Below are 19,749 nucleotides of genomic sequence, written 5' to 3' on the forward strand. Positions count from 1 at the left end.
GCCTGGCTCCCAGCGAGGCTTCGGTCTAGGCTCCCTTTGGAGTTCCCTTTCTTTCATCTGTAGAATAAAACAGGTGATGATTTGCCCGATAATTGTCAAGGTCAAATAAGAAATGGAGTCGAATCTATTTGGTTGAGACATGTTTAAGTGAAGTTTAACTAAAAAGACTTTTATTGAGAGAGTCCATTATCAGGCACTTTCTGAAGACTGGGATTGCAATGCTAAGTGCAGCCACGTGTCACTTAACCATCAGGCTTGTTTTGAGAAATGTGTCAAATGATTTCATTTTGTGAACATCACAGTGTACTTAGACCATGATGGTTGTAAAGTCAGCAGGCAATGTTCCCTTTCGGATCACCATGGTCTGCTCAGTGGTTGACTGAATCCTTGTCATTCAACACAATTCAAGTAGTGTGTTAATGTCCAGTTTGTACTTCTTGGGACAGTCTTTCGAAGACACAGGTATGGCAAGCACAGCATAAACAGGAGGAAGACTCTAGAAAAGGGCGTGACTGGCTAGAGAGTTCATTACAAGGAAGCCTCTGTAGAAGGTATAGAGCTAGTGGGATAAGAAGAGGGAAGAAAGGAAAAGAACATTGTCTTTCCTTCAAATATACTTGTTCTTCTTTCTTGATATAGCCCAGAGACTCTTCTCTTTGACCTTGTTCTTGGTAGCCTGTGCTGTGGCAAACCATTCTGGATCTAACGAATCAACTCATTGAAACCATTTCAGGCAATGAGGAAAAGACTTTGCTGCCTGTTTTCTTAAGGAATGCACACCCTGTGCTGTCTCATCACCTTTCCACACAGGGAGCCTGGTGTCCTCTTGGTCACAAGAATAACAGTCTTCACATTTCTCAGGGTGCTTCTGGACTCAGGGCCTCTTATAGATGCCATTACAATGATGAGTCATGACAGATGTAGATTCTGTCCTCCTAATTCTTGAGGGTGTGTGTTAATGGAATTTCAAAGCTATCACAGTAAAACTATGGGATTTTTAATGCATAATTTTGAATAATCTGTCTAGAAAATACAGAAATATAAAAGCAAATAAAATCTCCATTTCCCCAGCTCCAAAAATGAGAAAATATTACTTGCCTGGAAGGGTTTCTATGAAGAAGAACTCTCTGACATAGGATTTTATGAAGATGATAGAAGGATTTGTGGGTGACCAAGTCTATATTTTGTAATAATAATAATTATAACAACAACAACAACAACAATAACCATAGCAAAACCAGCATAGTGAATGGAGTGTCAATGAGAGACTGGGCCTGTACTCTCAACACTGTTGTTATATTCTTTTCTCTGCTCCTGCCCCAGAGCTGGAGCTCACTCGGTGTGGTGGTATTCAATCTCTGATCTGTGTTGACTCCTTCCCCCAGGGTTTTCTGGTGCGTGCTCTGCCATCTTACCCTACACTGTGCATACTGAGGCACAAGCTTCTTGCTGCAGTGTCCTCCTCACTAACCATAGCGACTACTTCAACTTTGCTTGAGAATGTACTCAAAGGGGATTATAGAATACTTTTCCACCCTCCTTTTCCTTCCTCTCTTCCTCTCTCCCTCACTCCCTCCCCTCCTTTTTCTTTCTTTTTCCTTTTTTCTTTTTCTCAGAGTCTCATATAGTCTAAGCTCCTCTCAAACTCAACTGTCACTGCAAATGACCTTTACTCTTAATCCTCATCCTCCCATCTCCTAAGTGCTGAGCCCACACACCCCAAAACACTTCAATTTCTTCCTTAGTTTATACTCCAAATGCTTTCTGTCTCTCCCATTTACTGATGACATTGGGTATGGGAAGTTGCCTCTTTGCAATTTAAACACACTCATCTACACTCATTCTGGAAAAAATGTGTTTTTTTTCCAGAGTGGCCATTCTTTACTGTAACTCCAGGTAGAACATTTGAGTTCCACTTCACAGAGAGAACCACTCCTTGCCATGGTATGGATAAAACACCCTTGCGTTCTCACTACATTTCTGCTGTAAAATATTCAACACCTTCTAACACCAGAGTTTAAAATTAATTTAGGTCTACTGTTATTTAGTCAAATCTTGCCCAAGACTGTGTAAGCTAGAGAACCACACAGTAACCATTTGAAATCTTTTTTACTTCCATTCCTAGCTTGAGATGAGTCCACTTGGTAGGAATATATTGCATTGAAGTACCTGGACTTCAACGCCTTAGAATTCACTTTGGCTTTTGTAAATGCTGTCACTCTTGGATTGCCCTTTAATCCTCCAACCTAAGATCAGCCTAAGGTGGTGGTGAAAGGTGAAAGTGTCACCCAATGAATGGCTGACCCAGTCACAGGAGGGCATATGCTCATGTTGTGAAGCCCAGCCACTTGTCTGCTCCCTGCTGCCTAAGCCATTTGCCTGCTCTGACATGATGTGACTACACAGTTGGGAGAAAGCTTGGCTTTCTGAGGTGCTCAGCTCCTCACTCTCCACCCTTTATGACACCTGGATGAAAACAGGCTTTGCCCCTCAGTGAGAGGGACACCTGTCTCTCTTAGGGTCTCCTCCTAGTCAGGTGCTTCTCTGCATTGCATCCTTTTGTAGTTCTTTGAGGCTTATGAGGACAGTGATAATGACTGTTTGGCAGAGGAGGAAACTGAGGCTGAGTTGAAAAGTGGTAGGCTTGGTATGAAAACATATGGTATATCCTCTTCATATATGTAGTCCATGGGAGGGAGTGATTCAGGAAGCAAAGAGGCCACTTGCATGCAGTGTGGGGGAGGAGCATCTGCTCAGCAGATGCTGGGATCCACTGGCCAGGTGCCAGAAGGATATGGCTTTTCTTGGCTGTGATGGCAATCTTGAGACAAGCTGCATGGCAATCTCGTGTTTTCACTGTGAGTCATCCTGCTACTCTCCAGAGAATTTACAGCTAAAGAGCCATAATGATCCACCCGTGGCTCCTACCTTTCTATGTCCCAGCAATACAGAAGAGCAATTCTGTTATGAAATAGCCTCCTAGTACCACGTGGAGTTAGCAGGAAGTCATGTGACTCACATTAATAGCACACGGGTTAAAAAAAACCTAGCTGTTTATGAGATCACGTAGATGGGCTCATTGACAGCTCAGCTTCATCTAACTCAAGTTCAGTTTTAAAAAAAAATGTTTGAGAACTACGCTATTTGTTATTAGCTCTTGAGATAGGGCCTTGCTATATGTAGCCCTGGTTGGTAGGGTACTCACTAAACCAAACTACCCTTGAAACCATAGCAACACTCCTGCATCAGCCCTCTAAGAGCCAAGGTTACCAAAGCCACACTATTAAATCATCCTTCCACTAACTTGCAAGATGGATAGCCAAGCTTTCCAAAAAGACCCACTGATCTTCCACAATCTAGCCCTTGTCTGACCTTTTTACAGTTCACACTGCAGTTGAGCCAACGTCTTCACAGCTCCAGTAACAATCACACTGACTCAGGCTTTGTACTATTTCCTGGCATTATCTCCTTGCTTAGTCTTGACCTATTCTCCAGCCCCAGCCCCAGCCCCAGCCCCAGCCCCAGCCCCAGCCCCAGCCCTAGCCTCAGCCCCAGCCCCAGTGCCAGCTTCAGCCCCAGCCCCAGCCCCAGCCCCAGTCCCTTTGTGGGGACGCTTCCTGAGCATCCTTGGTCCCAGTTAGGCTCTCCTTCCCTGTCACCTTCCCACAGCATCTTATAAGGCACACAAATGAATACATACCCAGCTTGGGAGCCATCTGATCCTTTCTTCCTCTTTATAAGCCTGTGAAAGAAACATGGCTTTTTTTTTTTTTTTTTTTTTTTCAGTGCTTGTCAGATAGGTCAGACCACAGTGTTCTGTAGCCTCTGGACATTCACCACAGTGTATTCAAAAATCTCTGTAATGGGTTCGAGGAAGAAACAGAGAAGGGAGAGGGTAGGTTTGGGGTAGGAACTCAGTAACTTCTATGAATAGCCCATACACGGGACACCGTGGTTTCCTAGGCTGTCAGTGTCACACTGGGTGAAATGGGAACTGGAATGTCTCAGCCTGACTCAGTCTGGCAGCCCTGCAAGGATGATACAGTTTTACTCCCTAGCAACCAGGACTCACTCAGGCTTCTTCCTGCTCCGCAGGAGATCAAGAGTCTTTGGGTGACTCCGAGTGCAGGATTTGCTCATGTCTGTGGCAGAAACATATCAGGGTTCTATAGGATAACAAGGCCCTAATGTATGAATGGTTTCATTACTTAGATTTAAACCAAAATGAAACCAAACCCTAGAGCTGGTATGATGGCTCACACCTATAATCCCAGCAAGGAGGATGAGGCAAGAAAATTGCTTTGAGCTCAGGAATAGCCTGGGTTACATAGTAAAATCTAGGCTAGCCTGGGATAAAGTGTGAGACCCTGTCTCAAAAGAATAAAGTCAACAAAACATGAAATATTGATTAAAACGTTCAGATAGTTATAGAGTCACACTGTAAAAAAAAAAAAAATACAGAGAAATCCTTAAACAGGGTAGCAAACAGAAGAAAATAGTTCTTGATCTCTGTCTACCCATGAGAAAAAGATGAGGCTCTCTCCCCCTGCTCATCAGACTCCCTAAGTGGAGTCCAGTGCTAGAAGCTGTGAAGACGGGAGGAAGTAGAGTAGATCTGCATCCCACCCCTGCACTAGAGGGCCACATTCCATGGGGTCATAGGCAGATGGCTAACAACATCAGTGACATGCTCTAGTAGAGAGAGTGTGGAGGGGAAAGAGAGACAGGGAGACAGGAGACAGGAGAGAGAGAGAGAGAGAGAGAGAGAGAGAGAGAGAGAGAGAGAGAGAGAGAGAACATGGAAGAGGATTGAGGATCAGGTTACAATGGTGACAATATTAGTCATGGTGTCACTAGATGAGACTGTCTTCACCCACTAGTATTGAGGGGCTTGGGGACAGGCATATACTCCAGTTAAAGAGGCCAGGGCTTGTGATGAGGATATCTCATTAAGGGGACAGTGAGCATAGCAGAGACTTTCGTGTTTCTGTGACAAAAATACGGCCTGGAAACAGTATGGGCAAAGAGGCTTATTTTGGCTCATGACTTAAGAGGGGTTTCAGTTTTTCATGCTAGAGAAGGCATGGCTGTGTCCATGGTGTGTGAGCTTGTGCTTGTGGCTTGTTCACTGTGGAGCAGGGAGCAGAAGATAGAAGGGAACTGGAGGTATGTATAAACTCCCAAGGTCTACACTTAACAACTAACCTCTCAGCCATTCTCCCTTTCACAAGAGTTCCACAGCCTTCAAAGTAGCACTGCAACCCAGGGACTGAATTTTTGAACTATGGGTCTCTGGGAACCATTTCAGACTCAAGCCATAGCATAAAGTCTCTCAGCAATGCACTGTGCTTTGGTGGTGTGCTGTTTTGCCTGACGGGAATGAGATGGTCGTGTGACACAGTGGAGGGAGATGAGGCTCAAGGGCAGCTCAGGGAGGCCACCAGGACACAATCCTGATGGCAAAGGGAGGGGGTTAAGTCATATAATCTTTAAAGAAAAAAAAAAACTGGCTTGGCTAGATTAGGGTTTTACAGGATCCCATTTGCCAGTAAACACTTCGAGCATTTACGTCTACACTCTCCCTTGAGGTGGAGAAAACTTCCCAAAATTTAATACAACTCAAACTGTATAGGAAAGTTGTCCAAGAAGGAAAAACACCCTAACTGCTTCAAGGAAGCTGGCTCAATACACGTGAAAGTGCCAGTGTTCTGTCCTCAAGCAGAAGATGGGGTCTCTGCCAGAGGGCCCTAAGTGTATACTCAGGATGATGAGCTCGGAAGGACCCCTCCCCATTCTGAAGTCCACGGTGCGGCCTGGAAGGCTCAGTCCTGCTTTGTGTATGGTGTCACAGTTATCTACTCACCAGGTTTTCCTGTATGGAACAATGGCAGTGTAGGCTGTGAGCTCTTGGTATGTCATGTCACCGTGTGTATAGGAGGTGGAACCAGCAACCGGAAGTCTTTCTCCACTTTCTTTAGGCTACAAGATTGATAGCAGTACTGTGGACAGATAAGTCGAGCTGGGGAGAGAAAGAGAGAGAGAGAGAGAGAGAGAGAGAGAGAGAGAGAGAGAGAGAGAGAGAGAGAGAAAGAGAATATCTTTCTATCCACAAGCTCTCTTTCCTCAAAATCCTAGACTCACTCACCCTCTAGTCTATCTGAAGCCTTGAACCACCTTCTATCATCTTCCGACTAGTGAGTTTTCTCATCTATAAAAAAAGAACATTGTAGTTCATTGTCTTGGGGGGCATTTTGAGAATGGTGTGGGACACTTAATAAATGTTCAAAGCTTAAAAAGTCAAACAGTGCTTGCCTGTAATCCCAGCATTTGAGAGGCTGAGGCAGGAGGATTACAAGTTCTAGGATGTCTAGACTATATAGCAAGATATTGTCTCACAAAATAAAAAGGAGAAACGGAAATAAAGAAAATGATCTTAAGCCTCCCAAACCTTCAGACATAGAGCTCATCAAATTCTCTAGAGGCTACAAAGAAAGAAGCAGAGAGCAGAACTGGGGTGGCCAGGCCCGGGTTCAGGTGCTTGTCTCTTCGTTATTACTGACAAGGCTCTAGGCAAGTACTTCCAAGACCTGGGGGTGTCTCAGTCTGCTCTTTTTTCTGTGTGTGTGAGATTATGTTCACATGGCCCACATATGGCCAGGGACTTCGCTGTGGATCCATTGCCTGTGTTTGCACACAAGCCTCCACTCCGTGATGACGATAAGATGATCCATCAGGCTGGCCTGAAGGCTACAAAACGCTCATCTGCGAAACACCAAGTACAAAGCCCTGGCTTTGCTGTCCCTCTGGGATGGTAAACCAGCTGTTTGGAGGGACCATGAAAGGTTCACAGCTGTGGTGCTGGGTCACAGACTGAAGGCAGTAGCGGCAGCGCTGTGTGTGGGAGTCAGGGCTGAAAGATAGGGGAGTGGGGACAGAGCCTTTGGGAACTAAGAAGTCTTGCTTTTGGAGCTCTTCAAAAGTTGAAAGCTATCTCTGACTTCTTAGTAAACAACCCGTCCTGCTTTCTAACCACAAAGAAATGAGATACACACCCGTCACATGTAAACTTTTTGGAAGTCCTCTCTCTCATAGGTCATTTTTAATGGATACAAATAATGGAAATCCCCTCTAATTGCCTTAGAAAGCCAAGCCCTCTGGCCTGGCTGCAGGGTCGATCAGAAGTCCTTGTAGAGTCAGAAATGTAGTGGAGTTTAGAGGGGAGATAAGCAGGAATTCATTCATTCATTCATTCATTCATTCAACTAACATTCTGGTATACTTGGCTGTTTGCTGCCTATCATGTTGCTGTTGGCAGTACAAAGCTCAAGAGCATCACTGTCTGGGAGGTTCTAGAGAAAGATGCAACTGGAAAGAGCTAAGACTGTGGCCAGCTTGTGCCCTGGGTTGGTGGTTCCCGGATGTTAATTCCAGCTACTGCTAAGAACCTTCTGGGCTTTTTGGAGAAGGCAAAAGCCTGGAGAGTGGTTTGAAAGGATAAACTGGATTTCCTGGGGGGAGGTCTAGTGTTCCGTGCTTGAGAACATAGGAGGCTTGAGAGTGTAGGTTTGCCAAGATCTAGAATCTTCTAGATAGGGAAACTGAGTCAGGGAGCTCTGCTGGATGAGGTTGGGAAGTCAGAAAGCCAGTTCACACCCCAAGCCCTCTCTAGAGTGCAACACCTGTCTTTCTTTATGTGTCACTCTGCCAAGAGGTTAATTCAGACGAGTTGGATGACAGCCCTATAAAGCCAAGGATTGTCTGCTCAAGGTCACGCAGCCAGCACGTAGAAGAACTGCCTTAGGTACACATGGACTATGTATTCAAAAGCATGCTCTGTGCTGTACCCTTGCAGCACAGTGGAAGATGGGCAGAGAGGGTCGTTGGTATCCCACGGTCTCTGTGGTTCCCAGTATCTTGCTTTGGTCTCCAGGGTTTTATTGCTTTCTGCAAATGTCTGCTGTTCCCACACTCTTTCAGATGCTACTGCTGTTATGACTTCCACCAGCCTAGAGCTGTTCCCCACTGGCCTTTTCAGTGTATAGTGACCTAAGGATGCCCTGTGTCAGGCTTGTCTGAGAAGCCCTGCCCCCTTCCCCCCACTGCCACCAATGTCTCCCACTGTGCCTCCAGCTGCTTGTGTTTGAAGCTATCAGAACACACTCTGAATCCTGTGTGTCAAGTCAGTTCCAGGATGTACGAGTGGAAAGGGAATTGGCAGAACCATATGTTGTGTCAGCATAATAACGAGGCATGTCTTGTCTCCAATCTGCCCACAAGACCTGGTACCTCTTGAGCATGTGCTAGAATTGGGGTAGGGAGTTGTCAGAGGAGAGCCCCAGATATATGAAAGGAATCTTGTTCCAGGTTCAGCCTCTCTCCCAGGCTGATTGAGAACCCTCCTCCCCACGAAGCAAGCTATAATTGGGAAGATTAAGAAGACTGAGTGTAAACGTGGCCTAGCCTGACACAGTGTCACAGGGCACATATCTAACAGGCCCTCTACTGGATATAACACCTCACGCTTTGTCAGCACTCCCTGACGTCACAGATAAGGAAGTTGTAAAGGGAAAACAGAGGCAGAGGGAAGTCATTACTTTTCCCACAGCACCCAGGTAGGAGGCAAGGAAGGGAGATGACCTCCCAGCCTCCAGCTCTGCCTCTCCCTCTGCTTCACAGGATGCTGGGGCCCAAGTTCTCCTTTTGGATGCTCCCCCTGAGGATGCCCAGGGATTCTTAAGTGCTGGCACCTTGGTCAGAATCTCTGGGGTTCCGGGTCCCCTGGAGTCACGGATTCCTTCACTCATGGAAATGGCAGTCCGAGTTCCTCAAAGAGTATCCTGCTTAGCCTGACCAGGTGGTGCACACCTGTAATCCCAGCACTTGAGGAGGCAGAGGCATGTGGATTTCTGTGAGTTCGAGGCCAGCCTGGTTTACAAAGTGAGTCCAGGACAGCCAAGGCTACACAGAGAAACCTTGCCTTAGGAAAATAAAATAAAATAAAATAAAGGTTCTGCCTAAGTCTCTCGGGCTTGAAGAACTTGGACAGCCTATCTTTGACTCCTGAAACTTTAATCTGTCTAACCATAGCACAGGCTATCCATGCTAGTCACTACAGATTTTTGTATATTTCAATGGGGCAGGGGGTGGGGTTGACTTGTAATATAAACATCCCTGTTGACCTGGTATGAGGCCCTATACTAGCACTTTAAGGGCACTGATCCCCTGTGATGTCAGTGCTGTACAGGCCTCACAGTGTTCAGTGGCTTCTGACACATCCTTGGAAGATCAGAACTTTGTCATTAGGCAGGCTGGTGGTTATCAGCTGTCCCTCCCCTCCCCCACTGCCGCCACCTCCTCCTCCTCCTCCTCCTCCTCCTCCTCCTCCTCCTCCTCCTCCTTCTTCTTCTTCTTCTTCTTCTTCTTCTCTTCTCTCTCTCTCTCTCTCTCTCTCTCTCTCTCTCTCTCTCTCTCTCTCTCTCTCTCTCTCTCTCTCTCTCGGATGGGCTTTGAGAGATGGGAGAGTCCCCAAAACACACTACTGTGCCCATCACTCAATTCTGGCTAATGATCCTGAGACATGATAACTTGAATTATTCCTTTGCTTCTGTCTCCCCAGATCTCATTTCCTCCTTTATCTTTCAATTTCCTGTATTCTACCATTCTAGGTTTCTCATCCAAGAAGGCTTAGGACTGTGGCTTAGGGAAGTGTTGAGAAAACAATGTCTTAAGTGGCCCAGGCAAGAAAAATTACAAAAAAAAAAAAAAAAAAAAAAAAAAAAAAAAAAAAAAAAAAAAAAAGAAAAGAAAAGAAAAGAAAAAAGAAAAAGCCCAGAGGAAATAAATGTAACATTGATTGATGATTGAGTTCCTGTGAAAGGAACAGGCAACAGCTGCAGCTCTATACCTAGCTATGCCAGAGTTGCTTGTTCTCCAAAAGGAGAGAAGATTCTTGACCTCTGTGTGAGATCCTCTGACTGAAAACTTGCTCGAGTCCGGCAGGGGAGATGGTACAGTGATCGTTGTGCAGACATGCGGACCTAAGTTGGGAGCTCATGAAGAGTGTTGGGGAGGTGGCATCTGAAGGGCCCTGGACATTTACTCTCCAGCTAGCTTAGCTAATTGGCGAGCTTCAGTGAGAGACACACCTCATTCCTCAAATAAGATGGAGGATGAACAATAAAGATACCTGACATTTTTCTCTGGCCTCCACATGCATACACATGAACACATGTGAACATGTATGTACGCACACACACTCAAATTACTGTATAAATTCAACTTGCATTTAAACCTTGGTGCAGTCAATATTGCTAGAAAAGACCCATGTGGCAGGTAGGGCTGTATGCAGTCTATGTTTGACATGGGAGAAGTCTCATAAATGCAAGAGATATTGACCCAAGTAATACTAGCTTGAAGGGGTTATAGGAGGTCCTTTGAGCATGAGGACCCATCTGAAGTTTCCCGAGGAAGTATGAGGCAGGATCCCATGTGGGTTGGTTTCCACAGAAGGCTGGCAGCTGGTGAAGGCACAGCTGGAATCTCCAAAGGGACTATACAGATGGGCCAATTCAGGGCCAAAGGGACCAAACTGTATCCCACCATAGACACGGATGTACTTTTATATTACTGTGATGAAATACCATGGTCAGGCAACGTATAGTGGAAAGAGTTAATTTGGCTTTATTATTCCAGATGGGTAAGAGTCTATCGTGGCAGAGAGACATGGAAACAGGACAGCAGGGAAGCAGGAGGCTGAGAGAGGATCACACCCTCAACTCCAGGCATAAAGCAGAGACAGTGAACTGCAAGCGGAGCTAGGCTATAAGGTCTCAAAGCCTACACCTGTGGGCCACTTTCTTCAGCGAGGCTGCCTCACACAGTGCTACTAACTGGGGACCAGGTGTTCCCATTCCTCAGCCCATGGGAGACATATTATTTCATTCAAACCAACAGTCTGTTTGGCTCAGGATTGTTCCCAAGTACTTTCTTGATGGAAGCGTTGAATCTCCCCTGCCATGTAGGGTGTGATTTGTAATGACCTGGGTGCTTAGTGTCAAAATCTCTGACTACAATTCTCTAGAGTACACGCCATTGCCATTTTGTATGTGCAGGCATAAAGTAGACACATCCAGTGGCCCAAAGTGGTCCAGTCTGTCAGGAGAAGCCAGAATGGAGTTTACTTTTCCAATATCTGAATGAGGGTATTCCTATTTCAGGAATTACTTGACTGGTGATTGACGTGGAAGCGCCAAATCTATTATAAGTGGAACCATCCCTTTATAATGATGGGCCTGTGCTGTGTCTGTAAGAAAGCTAGCAGAAAGCAGCATCTCTCTTTGGTCCCAGTGTCCAGGTTCCTGCCTGACATGGAAGTATAAGGTGTAATAAACTCTCCTTTCTTCACGAAGTTGCTATGGCCATGATCTTTATCACAATAACTGAAAGCAAAGGAGAGAAGTTATGGGCCCTTAAGAACCTCTGATCAGAGCATCTGCTGGTGCTAGCTATTGGGGAGACCACAATCAACTCTTAGAGACTTCTACTAGAATAGGGCTCTGCCCTTGCCTATCACTCTGAGCTTTTGGCTGTGGAAGGCAGTATTTAAGGAAGCAAGATCTTTCCAGATAATTCATGGATGAGATTTTTACATCAAAAGCCCCAAAGTCTCTGGAGTACTGTGTGACATGAAGTATTATGTGACATTGTCAACTGGTAGTGAAATAAGACATTCCTGATTTCATCTACATTTTGGATGTGCAGCGGGGCCATTGTTATTGAATTATTCCATCATAGCATGCAAGAGAGATAGCATGGTTCAAAAGCAAGAGCACAGCTTTGAGCATCAGCAAATCTTGGTTCAGTTCTCATCCTTGGCTCTTTCTCTTTGGTTACCTCTGGATGTAGCCCTGGCTGGCCTGGAACTTACTTTGTAGACTGGACTGGTCTTGAACTTTTGTCAGTCCTTTTGCCTCTATCTCCATGTGCTGAGAATAGGAACTTGTGCTGCTATGCCTGGTTCCCGTTCTTGAATCTGACTAGCTTTACTAGCTATGTGTCACTGGGCAAGCTGCTTGCCCTCTCTGAGGCTCAACATTCACAGGTGGACAATGAAGATAATGTTATCAACCTTCTGAGACTCTAGGTAAAGAATTTAGATCAGCACATGGATTGTGGGACTCAAATTCACCTTTCCTCTTCTGTTTTAGGTCCCTTCTTTTTCAGTCCTCTCTTTTGTTGAAAAGCTGAGAGGGAGGTGGATTCTAAACCCAGGCTAAGGGGCTCCTTTTTGGGGGGCCATCCATGTGTGGTTTTCTTCATGCTGGCCCATTTCCAAGAGTCATTTTTTTTTTTTTTTATCAGCTCAAGGCTTGCCGTTGTGACATTGTTAAGCTGACCTGTAGATGAACACATTCTGGCATCAGAAGTGCTACCTTAAATCTCAACACTCACACATTTCCATGGTGAAGATGATGGAGTAACTGCATGCTTCTGGTTGGATGGCATACCTCTGCTGGGCCTAGAGAGTGACATCCAGGGAACAGTCTCCAGGACAGTATTACTTCTTCTTAGAAAGTCTTTGGCTGCTCACCCAGATATCTTCGCTCATCTATCTTTAAACTTATCCTCAATAATGGCCACCCTTCCATAAAGCCTTACCAAGGTCCTGGAATCAGAACCAACCCATGCCCACTGTGAAAGGGGTGTCCATTGAACCCTATGAAGATTGTGGGTGCCTGGGCCTCCTGTCTCCATTTTATCCTGATTGATACAGAAATCCATTCCCATAGGATTTGATTTTTATTCAAATTTCATTTTGAATGCTACCTGAATGTTAATACTGTGTAAAGGAGTAAGTAAAGGAAATAAATATAGAGTGGTTTAGGGTGGAGTCTCTATAGGAAACAAATGTTCGAATTTTTTAAAACAGAAGATATATGTGTGTTTGTGTCTATATGTTCATGTGTATAAGTGTGTGTTTGTGTGCATGTGTGTATATGTGCATATGTGTGTGGATGTATGAATGCATGTGTACACGTATGTGTATATGTAACTGTTAGTAAACTTCTGTAGTGTCAACTTATGAAAAGATAGAATGTGTCTGCTTTTCTTGTTTATTTTAGTGAGCTATCCTTACCAACTAAGCAACAACAACTACCATTGATTGAGAATTCACTGTGCATTAAGCACTGTGCTAAATCCTTGTCTCGTTTAGCCTGTCTGGTCCTGACACAGTGGTGATAGCACAGTTACAATTATCACCATCCCCACTCAAAGGTAGGCAGCCACAGTTAAAGCCCACCACTTGCCCAAGTCCCCTACTATGTATGCTTTAAGGCTGAGGTTTGAATCAATGTTAACTCCTGAGTCAGCACCTTGTCCCTGGCAATGGAGTTGCTCACTTCCTGAACTTTTCAAGGGTTAACTCTTGCCTTGAGCCAAAAGAACTGGCAGATTCCTGGCAGAGTTGACAGCCATGCCCTTGCAGGCTTGGCAAGGGTTCCCCTTCCCTTTTGCTGGCAGCCGTGTGTGACATGCAGGGAAGAGTCCAGTGTATATGGATCTAGTCAAGGGATTTCCACAGTTATTAACAACTGGATGGTGGCATTCAGGGCTCCACCTGCACTCAGAGAAACAGGCGGTGGCTCAATGACGTTTCCTCTGCACACAAGCCAGCGTTTGGCAGTGTCAGGTGGGGGTTGGGGGAACTGGGAATGAGGCTGTGGCTCTGTGCGTGTGTCTGAACTCATGGCTCTGACATCTGCATCCCTGACCAACGCAGGCTGTACCCGTGTGGTCATTGCTTTTAGAGCTGCCAAATGCTTCTCCTCAAAGGCATTGGCTGCTCACCCATTTTCTGCTGCTGTGTTTTGAGCAAGTGTTTCCCAAAACTATTTCCTAACAGCACTAAGGGGTTGGGAGAGGGGAAAAAAAAAAACAGATGAGGGTTGTAGAATGTTCTGGGGAGGAAAGAGGGACAGACAAAATAAAACCACCATCATTACCACCATTTTAGCCACCTGTGGCTCTGGGCGCTGGAAATTTGATCAAAGCAAGACTTTCCTTTTTATTTTTCTTAAGAAGTATATTGTTTTGTTTTGGAGACAGGTTCTCATAGCCCAGACTATAGACTGCTCTTGAACGGCAGCCTGTATTAGAATGATTCTGGGGTTACTGGCTTGTAATCAGAGTTTCTGAGATGGTGACATTGCTCTGGCAAAAGTGACCTTTGTTTTTATTTGGTTGAAGGATTTTTCTTCAGTCCCACTGGAGGAAGTTTTGGGGGACACAGAGATATAGGCAATGGGTGCCTTAAAAAGATTGGCTCATGGACGTCACCTGTGAAGATGCTGCTGACCTGTGTCTTCTTCACTGTGGCTGATTTCCTTTTCCTGTCTTCAGCTCAGACCTGCTGAGAGTGGCCACTTCTTGTCCACTGTAAGTCAGATAGACTGGTCCAGGGCCACTAGAAGCACAGTCCCATCAAATCTGAATAGCTACCCTCAGCCTCCTCTTAAGGGCTAGAGCTTCTGAGCTGAGTCAGCTCTTGTTAGCACTCATGGCTCACCTATAAACTTCTATTCTGTTTGTGTTTTGTTTTAGGATACATATGTTTTTATGTTGCATATATTAAACATCTCTATTTATCATATATTAATGGACAGTAAGCTGGCATTAGCTCAGATTGGGATATTTGTGTTGCATCCTCAAAGACCGAAGTTTGACCCACCAAAGCACCTAAACTGGGTGCAGTAGCACATGCCAGGAATCCCAGAGCCCAGGAGGATTACAAGTTCAGTGTCATCCCTGGCTACAGAATGAGTTTGGGGCCAGCCTGGGTTACATGTTAAAAAAAAAAAAAACACACACACACAACCAGCTTGGGAACGTGAGCATGAAGAATGCACAGTATATATGCAATTTTCATTATTTTTATAAAAATAAATATAACTTATAATTGCATTATATATATATATATATTTCCCAAAAGAGTAGTGATGCCTTCATATTATTATCACCTAAATGCATCTGTGTCACTATATTTGTAATTAAAATATAGACTTATACTTCTGAAAAAGAAAGCATGCGTTTTAACATACATACACCTACACATACACTTTGTATGTAACTTGGTGAAACAGTGTCTGAATAAAGGGCTTTCTCTGTAGTTAGCACCCACTTTGAGCAGCTCTGGGATAGGCAGACTGTGCCCCCAGTGAGATGTGGGAGATGTTCGCAGCCCCCTGTCAAAGCTCTCACTAGCCTTGCACTTAGGAGGTGTTGAAAGTGTTCTTTCTATACCAGCTGCTCCATTTCACGCCCCTCTGACCTCCTCCTAATTATCAGGTTGTTTTTCTTCTTCCTTTTTTCTTATGATTTTTCAACATGGACTCTCACAATTTTTAATCAAATGAAAATTTTGGTGCGCAGTTCAAGAGAAATTCAGTCCGTATGTTTCAGATTCATTTACAGTTAAATCATCAGAAATAGTTTTGCAATCATAGCTTGGCAGCCAGGAGCCTTTTGGCTCAACTGAAAATCAAGATGCGCTGGGCCAAAAGAGCCAGGCACTTTGCGTGCCCCAGGAGGGTCAGTTGGCATTTGCAGAGGGAGCAGCAGGAGCAGCAGAAGCAGCAGCAGCAGGAATAAAACAGGAAGGTGGGGCAGGGGAGGGCCTGCCACTAATGACTTGACCTGGTGTTCAAGTGTTATTTATGTAGAATGGACTCTGGATTGTCCTGTGTCCGTGTCTCCACACATAAGCTGGAGTATGACTCACTCTAACTGGCCTCTCTGTGCTCAACTCCCCTCATCTCGAAGACGAGGATGCCAGTAATAGACGATCTAGAGAAAGAGACACGCAGATAGGGCTGGTTCTCCCTTAGCGTTTGCGCTATTTCTGGTTAGGTGAAAAATTGTCAACCGTGGAGCTTAGGCTTGATGGCACACACCTACAATCTCAGCACAGAGAGGGCTGAAGTGGGGGCACTGAAGGATCAAGGCCAGCCTAGGCTTTGTAGCAAGACTCTGCCTCCAAAAAGGATGGGAGAGTTGTGGATACAGCTCAGGGATAGAACACCTGCTCAGCATGCACAAGACCTAGGCCCAGCATCGAAAACAAAGTTAAAGGAAAGAAAATGTCAGGTATTGAGGTAGCAGCAGCAGCACATCTCTCTCCTGTGGTTTTGTTTTGGGTAGTTTCAATCTCCTGCAGTCAATTGTGGTCCAAAAAGATTAAGTGGAAAATTCCAGAAATAAATCAGTCAGTATTAGGTTTTACTTAACTTCGATTATTTATACTGCTATATTTGTTCATTTTATTAGTTGTTAATATGACTGTTTCATAAGCTAAACTTGGTCATGGGTGTACACACACACACACACACGGAAATGACAATATGTTAGGCATATATGGGCTCCTCTCTGCAGTTCTAGGTAACCACTAAGGATCTGAGTGCAGCCTCTCCTGGTGTGTAGTCTACTATAGTCAGGACCTTGTGTACCAGAAGCAGTGCTGGGTGCTTCCCACAGTCTTAGAAGGACCCCACGCCTTTTTCCTTCCCTTGTTAGTGACTGACATGCTCTGCACAGCTGCTCTTCTCCCTCCTCTCCCCCCAAGCCTTGTCTGGTCTCTCTCCATTCTCTCTGGTCAGGTGCATTCTTTCTATTACTGTTATCGGTCTCTTGCTGCATTTCTGGCCTCCACGTTGGCTCTGAATTTTAGGCCCACGATCCACAGTCACATGGAAGCCACCCAGTGCCTCCTCTCTAAAAACTCATAGTCACACAGTGCTCCCCAGCCCCCTCCCCATCTCCTGTTTCCAACGAACGCTCCTTGCTGCTCTACTCCGTGTCATAGCTAATGGCCGCTGCCCACCTGGCCCTATGAGCCAGGATACTTGTCTTGAGGATTCTCTCTCTTTATTTCTTGAGTACATCACAAGCTCTGTTGATTTTATGAACTTCAAACTTTCCAAATTTGCTTCTCCTTCCCCATTCTCGTAGCTCAGCATTCAGGTTTCAGCCATGCTTTTGGAAGGATCAGTGACTTGCCGCTCACCTCTGGGCCCCCGGTGTGGCTGTCTCCATGCATCTGGCATGAGCTCTAGAGATGAGGCTGGAATTGTTCCCTCCTTCTGAATGAGACTTTCTAAGGCGTCTCCAACAACTGTTTGGCTCGCCCCTTCCCATTACCTGCTCCAAGGTACCGAAGCAGATCTATTCTCTTACCTTACCTCCATCCATCACTGAAAAGGCCACGGGCTCTGATGCTGTAAGAGCCTGGGACGTCAGGGAATCACTTACAAATGATTGCTCTGGGGTGATGGTCTGCACTGCTTGGCTGTTCCATAAATTTGGGGTGTTGAGGACATTAAAGGAATGGGGTACTCTTCTGTGCTACTCATATGTGTCTACCTGCTGAGGAAAGGGTTAAGAAGTGTGACAAACCTAGCTTCTGCCAGAGGCCACCTGCACCTGGTCTTACTGGCCATGCACATTCAAGGACACATTTGGGGACAGACTGGGGGTGGGTGCCACATCTGGGACATTACTGAAGGGCAGAAAGCCAGCTTTGGGTATGCAGGGTGGGGGTTTGTATGTGTGGGAGCGGGTGTTTGTGTGAATATGGAGGGCAGAGGTCGACCTTTGTGTCATTGCTCTGATATATTGACACATTCATCTTGGTTTTCGAGACATGGCATCTTATTGAGACCCAGGGCTCATCAATTAGGCCAAACTGCCTGGCCAGCCAGTTTTAGTGATCTGTGTATCTCTGCTCTCCCAGTGCTGGAATTACAAGTGTACACCACCAGGGCAAACACTTTATGCACTGAACAGTCTCCTCAGCATCCAAAGCAGACAGACTTTAAAAAAATAAAACTGGCTTAGCCATCCCTCACCATGACTTTGGTGGCTGTAGTTATGCCTGAGTCCCAGCTAGCTTTGTGAAAGTTCTCAGTGTAGCTGGGGGTTTTCTCTCTGGGGCCTGTGCCATAGAAGTAGATACCAGGTCCCTTGTCATTTTGACACTAAGAAGAAAGGGACTAGCCATGGCTGAGTGCCTTCAATGATCTTAGGCGAATGTCAGAGGCACCCAGCTATAATAGGAATTCAATTGTTCTCAGAAGAAGCGATGGCTCATGACCAGTGTGGGGCTAGGTGCTCTGTGCTCTAGAAAGCTCTTTGTAGGTTCCTCTGAGAGGAGCACCCAAGTAAGCTACACACTGTTGGCTAACAAAAACCAAAAAAAACCAAAAAACAAAAAACAAGCTTTTCGAGTAGGAAAGCCCCAGGAGAAAAGAATTTGAGTAACTCCCACACCTGTGACTATAATCTCACCTTGTTGTTCTTGCTGACTTGGATACCCCATGGGACTCTAGACAACCCTCCCCGCGCCCCCACCCAAGAACTCCTGAAAGTCAGTGGGCAATGGGTTAAACTGCTGTGTATGCAAGCTGCAGAGGGATAGGAGGAATGGCCAATAAACTTGATCGATCTGGCTTGGGACTGGAGGCATTTACAGTAGATTGCAGATCGTGAATAGGTGCTTTCCAGCCAGAGAAAAGAGGAAAACCTTCACTGCAAAGGCAGCAATGTATGTGATCGGGTTTAAAATTTATCAGCAGGCTCAGTATGACTGTGGCTATTGGGAGGAGTGGATGGAAACAGGACTCAAGAAAGCCCTAGAAAGGGTAGCATGCGTGGGAGCTGTGGAGCCACAGAAGCAGCCTTATAATGAGGAGGGGAGAACACTACTCACTTCCTTCAGTCGAAAGTTGTTAGCTGACCAAGTCTCCAGCATGCCAGGAAACTCCTAAAGTTCCTGTGGGATCAAGTAGAATTTTATAAGAAAATAATGGATGGAGAGGAGAAAACCTATGGTGGCTGTGAAGGCCCTGATGCCATGTATGCCAAACTAATATCTTCTGATGGTCATGAATTTATTGTAAAAAGGGAACTTGTGTTAACATCAGGAACAATAAAGGCCATGTTGAGTGGGCCAGGGCAGTTTGCTGAGAATGAAACCAACGAGGTCAATTTCAGAGAGATCCCTTCGCACGTGCTATCAAAAGTGTGCATGTACTTCACCAACAAGGTCCGTTACACTAACAGCTCCACTGAGATCCCTGAATTCCCGTCTGCACCTGAAATTGCACTGGAACTGCTGATGGCTGCAAACTCCCTAGATTATTAAATAAAATAAATTATAATAAACTGTTAATTTTTTCAGTATTTAAAAAAAAAATGAGGAGGGATCTGACCGGGAGAAGACACTTTCCTGCTGCAGGTCCATGTTGACTTGAACCCAAGCCCCTGTGCCTTTCCGTTTTCTGTTTCCTCCTTGACTGGCATACGTGAGCGAAGTTCTCACTGGAGATCTGTTCTGAGAACACACACCACCAAAACTCAAATAGAACAGAAAGAGGCATGCCCAGGCAGGGACCCAGCTCCTCAGGGATGGGTAGACAGGAGGGCTGACAGGAAGACAGCTCAGATCTTTCTTTGCACTGCTTCTCCTCTGCGGGAAGGGGGCGGGGGAGAGATGGGGTGTGTGTCTTGTAGCAAATATTTGTCACCAGAGGGAATTCTTGGCTGGCCTCAGGACTGCAGATAATTAAGAGATATGATTTATCACTGGTGATGTTTCCAGGCCTGGCCAGAGTATGAGTAAGTGTTTTCCAAGCTGCTTGGCCTTATGCTCAGCCACGCTGCTGCGGACGGCTCTGCTTGCATGCCAGGGTCCTCAGG

General features: G+C 45.6%; 1 protein-coding gene across 1 annotated transcript; it reads left to right on the plus strand.

The window, feature by feature from the left end:
* The first annotated feature begins 18,764 nt into the window (after nt 1–18,764).
* On the plus strand, nt 18,765–19,232 carry LOC127203401 (elongin-C-like). Its single transcript, XM_051162166.1, has one exon. The coding sequence runs from the start codon at nt 18,857–18,859 to the stop codon at nt 19,193–19,195; it is 339 nt and encodes a 112-aa protein (XP_051018123.1). The 5' UTR covers nt 18,765–18,856; the 3' UTR covers nt 19,196–19,232.
* Nucleotides 19,233–19,749: the final 517 nt, after the last annotated feature.

This window comes from Acomys russatus, chromosome 2 (assembly GCF_903995435.1).
Source record: "Acomys russatus chromosome 2, mAcoRus1.1, whole genome shotgun sequence".
NCBI classification, from domain to species: domain Eukaryota; kingdom Metazoa; phylum Chordata; class Mammalia; order Rodentia; family Muridae; genus Acomys; species Acomys russatus.

What these genes read in the sequence shown, in the direction of transcription:
- LOC127203401 (XM_051162166.1), top strand. Translation starts at nt 18,857, where the DNA reads ATGGATGGAGAGGAGAAAACCTATGGTGGCTGTGAAGGCCCTGATGCC.